Source organism: Drosophila ficusphila, unplaced genomic scaffold (genome assembly GCF_018152265.1).
Source record: "Drosophila ficusphila isolate 14025-0441.05 unplaced genomic scaffold, ASM1815226v1 contig_412, whole genome shotgun sequence".
Lineage (NCBI taxonomy): Eukaryota > Metazoa > Arthropoda > Insecta > Diptera > Drosophilidae > Drosophila > Drosophila ficusphila.
Genome location: NW_025064326.1, coordinates 5678255 through 5687154, shown reverse-complemented (window position 1 = coordinate 5687154; position 8900 = coordinate 5678255). Strand labels below are relative to the sequence as shown.

Sequence of the window (8900 nt, the reverse complement as noted above, 5' to 3'; positions counted from 1 at the left end):
ACTTTGCATGGCTGTGAAGTGAAGTGGTTTGCCGGGGCATTATAATGCTTAATTTATGGGGAGTATTTTTTATAGCGTAAAAGTAGCGGGTAACACGAGTCTCCAGGAAACTTGAGAGACTCCAGGAAACAACATATATGTTTATCGGATTGAAGAAAGTAAATTAAAATTTTATTCCTTTAGTAATCAGGTTTCTTGCTGAAAATTCCCCAATTGAAAAATCTTGTTAACTTTTTGGTTCACATATTTTTATTTATTTTTGATGTGTGTTTTTTTATATTTTTTGTTTAATAATTTTTGTTTAAATATTTTTCGTGTTTTCTCTTTTTTTAGCGTTCACATTGAATACAGATTATGGTTTTACTCTCCTTTAATTTATGCTAAATAAATCTTCTGCTTTTCGCCGGATAAATAGAACTAACTGAAGCGTCTATGAATTTATTGTTAATACTATGAATATATCTTTAGATGTAATAGCATAACTAACGGTTGATGCTTATACTACATAATTATGTATATATAGTTTACAATCGTGCAGCGTTTTTATTTATATATATAATTATTTGTTTTTGTGTTTGCTTAGTTTTTGAGTGAATTTCGTTCTAACTTTACACTGAGATGAGTTTTTGAACAACATTGAAACATTTGTACAATAATTTAAACTAATTTACAAAAATTCTCTAGAGGAAAGTGAGAAGAACTGTACAGCTTATAAATAATATACAATTTTTACAACAAATAGAGAGAAATGTTTTCTTAGCATTTTGTAATATTAACAACAAATAATTTACAACATTCAAAACGAAGCTTTCTTTTTTGTTTAGTTGGCATTGGGGCTAAAAATCGTATAAAATTACAAGAAAAAAATGTAAATAAAATTTAAGGCAAAAAAAAGGGTAAGTAATTTTTAAATATTTTTTGTAATGAATAAAAAAAATTTGAAACAATCTAAAAAAGTATTATATTATTAAGAACTTGTAAGTAAAAAAATGTATATTTTTATACGACTCTTAGTCCCAATGCTTTTATGTTTTAATACTGCTCGTGGCAAGAACTTGAGGGCGTGAGGGTTGACCTAGTGGGCGGGGCTGCGGGAGGCGGCGACGGCGGGCGGCGAACCGTTGGCAGCGGAGGGCGGCCCCTGACCGCCGGGCAGTTGGTAGGGACTGAACCGCTGGTACTGCCGCGGTCGCATGTCGGGGGAGGGCGATCCCGAGGAGGTGGACGAGGGCGTGGATGCGGTGGGCGGGGGCGGGGGCGTCCGGTTGGCGGCCATCGCTGCTGCGGCGGCGGCGGCCTGCGCTTGCGCTTGAGCCTGAGCGGCGGCTTGAGCGGCGGCCGCCTGCTGATTGGCGCTGGCCAAAAAGCCGGCGGTAAGTTGCGGCCACTGCTGCTGGAACATGTGGAAGGCGCCCAGACCCGGCGGCGGTGGTGGGGGTCCCGCTGCTGCCGCTGCCGCCTGATACATTTGCGGCATCATCAGCTGAGCATACGGCGAATTGCCGCCGAACATTTGCAGGTGCTGGCGGGCCTTCTCGAACAGCGCCATCGAGGAGGGATCCCCTTGTGCCGCAAATTGTTGCATCAGCGGATCGGGAAACAGCCGCAGTGGAGATCGAAGCTGCTGCTCCAGGAGCAGCGCCTCCATGGGATCGCGATCGAAGTCGGTGAGGCGGGAAGAGTCGCGGAAACCCTTGGCGAACGGATTCGAGTCGATCTTCAGCTTGGTGATCAACTGATTCTGGTAGGCCGTGACCGCCGTGAACACGGTCTCCGGGAACACGTAGGTTTTGTGGTCCAAATCCTGCAGTTCCTTGGGGTTCGACGGGATGCTCTGGCCATGGCTCAAGCGCACCAAGTGGATCCTGGGCTGATACCGGTGCATCGAGTTCAAAACGATCTGGAAATGGTAGAGAAAAGAAGAGGTTTTGTTATAGAACGTTGCTTCATAACAAACAACTACAATGAAATTGATAAAACCCTTTAAAGTAATTCATACCCTTCAAAAGAAATTTAACAATTTACCCTTTCAATATATTCAAAAAAAAGATTTGTTGCATTGCAACAATTTTAACAAACACATTTGATTATTTCTCTTTAACTAACTTTAAGCAATACAAATTATTTCTCCTTTTTTCAATTCAACCAACATTAATCAACGGATAACTTTAGAATCGCAACTCGGCAGAGATTTCAGTGTGCATGTGTATTCCCGTGTCGCAAAATTATCAATCATTTAGCACTGGCTGCTAATCGCTACCTCAGCATCTGAATGTCTCAGCGACTTGCTATCTGAGTATCTGGGTATCTTTGTATCTGGGCAAGCAAGTAACCAAGTATCCAAGTAACCAAGTATCTTGGCAACCGAGTATCTCGGTAAGCGCAACTCACCTGTCCGTTCTTATCCATTTCGTTATTAGTCAGCTTCACCTTCTCGAAGGAGATAACTTGTTTGCGCAGCGCCTCGCAGCTGAACGGACTATCGGGATGGGCGTAGAGGCGGGCTGGGGGGGCGGGGTCGGCCTTGCCGGCCACCAGCCAAGCGGACCGATGGTAGGCGTACCGATACCGCTTCGAGTCCATGGGGATGATGTCCATCAGGACGGCGTAGCGATCGGCGGGCTGGATTTGCCTCAGCGGACCCGAGAAACTCACTCGCACAGTGGGGAACATGCGTCTGGAAAGAGGTAACAAATAACAGAAATTAACTCGATTAGATTCCGTCTTTTATTCAATACTTTTGGGGCATTGCCACACAGCTAGTTAAGTCCACAATTTATGGCCCCTACTGGGGCTCTTCTATAGATTTTCCCATATTTTCTTCTACATTTCTTCCTGCTTTGACAAGTGCAGACAATGCCAAACAAAAGCGAAACTCTTCCTCCCTTTCGGGCTACAAAAAATGTGTATCTTCCATATCCTGTGGTTTAATGTCCCTCCAAAGCCGGTGACATAACCTCGGGCTAAAAAGGGCGAGCGAACTGGGACCGCCCTGATGTCTGTCGACTCCGAGGTGTGATTTTTACAATATCATTAAGGTGCGTGTTTGTATCTGTATGTGTGTGACCTGCGACAGTGCGTGTGTGTGGTCAGGTGTGTGGGAGCAAAGGTGTGGACAACCCGTGGTCACCTGGATTGAACTTGTTCCCATTCCCCCGCTGACAACAGCAACGCCCATAGCTCTGATTTTCTTCTCTTCAATTTTCTGTGCAGAAAATTCAACTGCAGGTAAAAATAGTTCGCCTGGATTTTTGGCACAGTTTCCCTTTTTGAAGGAAGGACCCCACACAGTCCCTGAGTTGGCATGAAATTTCTGTTGACATTGCAAACCATTTGGCGAGCCAATTTATGGTGATGCCAAAGAATAAAAATTGTTGACTTCAAGAGAACGTTTTTAATGATGAGACACGCAGACAGTTGATTTGGAAATAAAGGAGTTTTGCGGAAAAGTGATGAGGGAAATAGTTGTGGGAAAAGAAAGGGAGCTAACAATAAAGGAGGAACTATTATTTTTAATAATTTGAAAAGATATTCCATTCAAACATATAAATTTGTATCTTAGTTCCAATCACAAATTCCCTTTCTTGATTTTTTTGGCCACCCCTTTTGCCTCCCAAACTCTCCCACGTTGCTCAACCGTTTAAACTAATGCCTGTTTGCACTGCCGACTGACTAACTGATGGACTGATGGCTGGTTGGTTGGATGGTTGACTGGATGGATGGATGGGTAGATAGTTGTTTTGTTTTTGGATGCTTACCGTCCCGTTTTGGTGATGATCATCTCGGTGCCGAGATCGTGAAAGCGATCCCACAGCTCTTTGGTCTCCAGGTGGCATTGCACCGGCTTCAGGTCGTCGCAATTGCAGGAGCCAACGATTTTGGGTGCCTTCTGCACCGGTTCGGGCGTTAAACGCTCCTCGCTGTCCTCCGTTCCCGGCGATTGGGGCGGCGTGGAGCAGCGTCCTTGGCTGCTGGTGGAGCTGGTGTTCAATTGCGATTCGGCGGAAGCTGTTTGTGCCACGGCGCCGGCGCTGTTGCGGCTCTTGTGTGCCACGTTGTTATTATTATTGTTGTTGTTGATTGTGGTTGTTGTTGTTGTGGTGGTGCTGGTGGTGGTGGTGCTGATGGTGGTTCAAACGTCGCGCCTTGGCTGGCGGCTCCTCGGCATCACTGCAGTCAACCACATCAACGTCAACCTCATCCTCCACCGAAATGGGACCTTAAATGACACACGAAGGAAAAGCGAAAATTGAAAATTAAATGTGAATTGCAGGCATTGGTTATAGGCTTAAGTTTAATTAAAATAAAGCACAGACGGAAAAAATTTAAAAAAAATAAAAAAGAGAAGAAAATCACTGTTTATAGTTTTATTAGAAATATTTTAAATAGATTTAATTGAACAGCATTATATTTAGAGAATAAGTTCTAGAATTTAATCACTTTTGTTGTTCTATTTTATTCTATTTAGGTTTTGTAATTAAAGTGAAAATACAACTTGTATATACCCATATTGAAACAACTTATGTGTTCTTAAGTTAAAGCACTTCACTAAACACTTTATAGGTTCAAAAAATCTATGTTCTTGAAGTATATTTTTTGTCACGAAGCTCTGTGAATATTTTCCGAATTTTTTAACGATTTTTCCGCCGTGCATTCGGCCGAACTGAGGCCGTTTTACTGTTGACAACATTGACTTTTGGAGCTGCCTTCGCGGCAGACAGCGTGGAGTCGCAGAGTCGGAGTCGTCTCATATTCTTCGAGTTTCCGCTTCGCTTCGCGTTACAATGAGACAATGAGGCGACCGCTCGCTTAATTGGCAAACTGAACACAAATTGGCAATTAAACAGCCCGAAACTCTAGCTGCGATTGCTCTTTTTCATTGCCCAAACAAAAGCAGAGGTCTTCAAGGTGTGCACAAGTTGATGAATAATTTTTGGCATCAGCCCAATGCGAAAAGTCCCATGCGCTTTCCACTTTCGAGCCAACTCGATAGCAAAATGATTGTTGGAACCAATAAGCTTGATTTTTTCAGGTGAACCCAGACGGTAGGTGTTAAAATGCAAACTAAGCAAACGGAAAACGACGGCGAAAAAACCCCAAAGAAAAACAAAACAAAATATAAAACTTATAAGCTGCATATTTGATAAGAGATCGTAAAATATGACTTCGTGTTGGCTTTGTTTTGATTTTGGCCGTCGCTAATTTTCTGCGCCTCGTAAAATTAATAAAATGAAGCACATTGTTGAAAATTAATTAACATAATTAGCAGCTTTTGTTAGCTTCGAACAGAAATATGAATTCCACGCGATTAGTTGCCGTGTGTACGATTTGCATATTATCGGCCATAAATGAGCGCTGCAAGTGTTTAGTATATACATATCTGATCCGCGATCTTTGGCTCGGCTTAATTGCGAATGCCGTCGGCCAGCGAGAACTAGTTATTTCAGCTTGGCTCGAACGCCAGCTAATTGTCAATAGCAATTAAATGGAACTCTGCGCACCCAAAGCGACAACACTCATTTAATAGATTTGTTGTGCAATCAATTAGCGATTGTCTTGTGGCTAATAATGTTGCCATTTGCTGGTCAAGTGTTGCGGTTCTATTCTTGGGTGTTGAGTTGTTGAGGTGTTTCTATAGAAAATGATTGTTGTGGCAAATTAAGATTTTCAAGCTTGAAGTAAACGTATTGCATTTATGTTCACAAATGGAATTCAGATATTCTAAAAGTAGATTTTCTGATGTGCTATTGGTAAGAAATAATCTCAAACTAAAATGTATACCTAAAAGCAACTTATATTCAGGTTGACCACCCTATTAGAACCAATGCTTTATATTACGTTTAAATTTTTCATTGAAATAAAGTTTCCTATAACTGATTAAGAAGTTTCCTGGTTCCTCCTTATATTTTCCTATATATTTTTGATGAATTTCAAAGTGTATCTCAACTTACTTGCACTGCGGATGGAGGACTCCCGACTGGAGGCATCTTCGCGGGCCATAATGGCGGCGATGGAGAAGTCCGTCGCGGAGCCGGCGGCACTTTTGCTGGCGGTCGTCGTTGTTGTTTGTGCACTGGCATTGCCAGCGGGGTTTGCGGGGGCGGCGGGCACGCCGTTGCACAGATACGGATGCGAACCGACCAGCATTTTGTGGGGTTTTTAGTTCTTTTTGAGGATTTAGTTAGGTACCTTGTTCAGGTATTTAGATATTGTATCTGGACACTTGTCAACACTTGGCACTTATAGAGCTAGCTGCATTTTCAGCACTTTTTAGCTTCGGTATCTCAAGGGGTTTTTATTTATGGGTGTTTGTGGCTTGGAGATATGTATCTTTCTATCTCTGTATCTTTCTTTTCTTTGGCGCACGCGAACTGAGAATCTCGCGGACTGAGTGTGTGCGCAACGGAAGGCAGGCGACGACGAACTGAATTGTGTCAGGAAATTGTTGCCGCTGAGAAGCCAAAACGACGGCAGGCACAAAACTCGGGAAACCAGTTTTCCCTCCTATGGCGCTAGCAAGTGCAAGCGGGACGAATGTACTACGGCCTATTCAAACATAAGAGTGACTGCGACAGGCCTACCCTCGAAGACTGAGTGAAAACACCGCTGGCTCTCTCGTTTTCCAATTGGAAAAGCGGCGGGGGAGTCAACGTGCGACAGAGAGAGAGGCGGCGCTGTCAGCAACTCTCTGCTCCCTCTCTTTTCCTCTCCTCTCTCTCTTGCTAGCGCGTCATAACTCATTTACAATTAAAAATGTCGGCGCTTTTGGCCTTCTCGCTTGCACTTATGTGCCTCTACATCGCTGCCTCCCTTTCGCTCGCTCTTCACCTCTCTTTCTAGCCCATTTATGAAGTGCCAACGTTTTGCTTGCGGTTTTTCTTCGCCTTTTTTCAGACAACTTTTCGCCGTTGTCGTCGCATTCCATTTCCTGTTATCTCCTCTTCTGACGTTTTCTTCCATCTTCCGTTTGAGCGGCTGTTTCATTTCGTTTCCAACACGTTCCGTAGTCCACTCAATGTTGTTTGAGTGAGTTTTTTCCTCGGTTTTTTCAGAAGTTGCATCCTGCTGGTACCATTTTTATTATCTGCAAGGACATGGACCTTGAATCAAGGTTATTGCAATCAAGCGTTGAGAATTTATTAGTTCCAGCCATGAAAATAATGACTTGTTTGTGCTTCCTATTTTAAACCATATTTTAACATTTTTATTGGTCACAAAATTATAATTTAAATTATTGTTATGTATGTACTTATTAAAAGTTTAAGCATTTTTTTCAAAATTCTCAATCAACCCTTTTACTCTAACCCCAATTTTAAACATTTAATTATGGCGACCAACCACCAAATAAATGTAGTTCCCTGAAGCAAAACCACTAAACCATAAATATAAAGGATCCAGTTTAGTAACGCCCCATCAAATCAATAATTTATTAAAACAAACCTATATTATAATTTCCTTATTTATTTGTGAAAGGCCATTCCCCGAAAAATTTCTTATTGTATTTAGGATTGTCAACAAATCCTGAAGTTTCCCAAGCCAAAGTCAAGACCTTTGTCAGTGCCAATTAACCCACTATAAAATGCAAAGAAAATGCTATTGAGTAAGAAAGGAAATTCTTACCAAGTGACAGTTCGTCAAATTCATTTTGTGTCGTGAGGGGTCGCCAATTACGAAGTCCTAAGGACCTGAGACCCGGAACCCGGAGGTCCTGACTAACTAACAAGCTCACTAATCCCGCTTATCCTGGCGAAGGAAATATCTCCTTGTTGTGTGATTTCTGTAATTTGAGACATTTTTTAAATCGGGAAGAGACAAAGTGGGCATGTCACTTTGACACTTTCACCCTGGGAGAAATGGAAAAAGTGGAGGGGGGAGGGATGCGACGTGTGTGTTCCATTTACAATTGTAGTCAAAATAATAAGAGAGGTTTTAAAAAATATGTGTAATTTACTTAAAATAAATGTGAATACATTTATGAATTTATTATTTAGGAAAACTTTCTTGGTATGTATATCATTTAAAGAGAAATATATTGTGATTGCGCTTTAACAGATTTTATCAATATTTGAATATATTTATTATTGAAACTTAATTTTAAAGATAAATCCATTTGTATAAAAAGTCATAAAGAAATCCTATTCTTCTGACCTTAACCGTTTAACTACATGTGTGTCTTTTTAGGTGGCAGTCGCGTATGTCACCAAAATGTCAAAAGCCAACGAAAACACAAGTTGTGAAAACAAAGGGCAGCCGCTCCGAAAAAGTGGCCACTTGGCACTTGTAAAAATAAACAATTTTGCTTGTTAATTAGTGCGGCTAACTGTCCTCGTTTGACTTTCTCCTTGTTATGTCCTTTCCCTCTCGAAATCTCAAGTACTTGGCCCTTGGCTTTGTCGGCAATTTATAAAATTTCTTCGATACTTTTCCCTTTTTTTTTAACGATCGCTTATGGTAATCATATACTTTCACTTTGATTTCGGCCGACAGGCTCTGGAAATTTCTTCTGGTCAACAGAAGAAGGACATGTTTTCCTGCTCCAGTTTTTCTGGGCGGTCACTTTGATTGATGAAGAACGGGAATAGATAACTAATGTTTTTAGCTGGATTTAATTTCATTTTTCACTTTGCTCACTTGAGTTTCCCTTATTTTGTCTGCGGCGTTTCCGCTTCTTAAGTTCATATAACACTTTCCGGGTTTTCGATTGCAAAGGGTTTATCAGGGGGGTTTTATTTTTTATTATTTTTTGGAGCACTTGAGCCGCCCTGAAGTGGGAGGCACGTGTTCTTATTGTTTTATTCTTATTTCTTTGGAGGGGTCTGAAGACGAGGAAGTGGAGAATTTCCGCTGGCACTTGCCTCGATTTCCAAACTGCCTGATAAGCATTAAAAGCGGAAGCAACC

General features: G+C 41.8%; 1 protein-coding gene across 1 annotated transcript; it reads right to left on the bottom strand.

Annotated features, from left to right (window-relative positions):
* Positions 1–986: 986 nt before the first annotated feature.
* Positions 987–6413, bottom strand: LOC108089785 (T-box protein H15). Its single transcript, XM_017188180.2, is given in 5 exon segments — positions 987–1900; positions 2392–2677; positions 3759–4090; positions 4092–4219; positions 5952–6413. Coding segments are annotated over 5 exon segments (1767 nt in total). The 5' UTR covers positions 6148–6413; the 3' UTR covers positions 987–1075.
* Positions 6414–8900: the final 2487 nt, after the last annotated feature.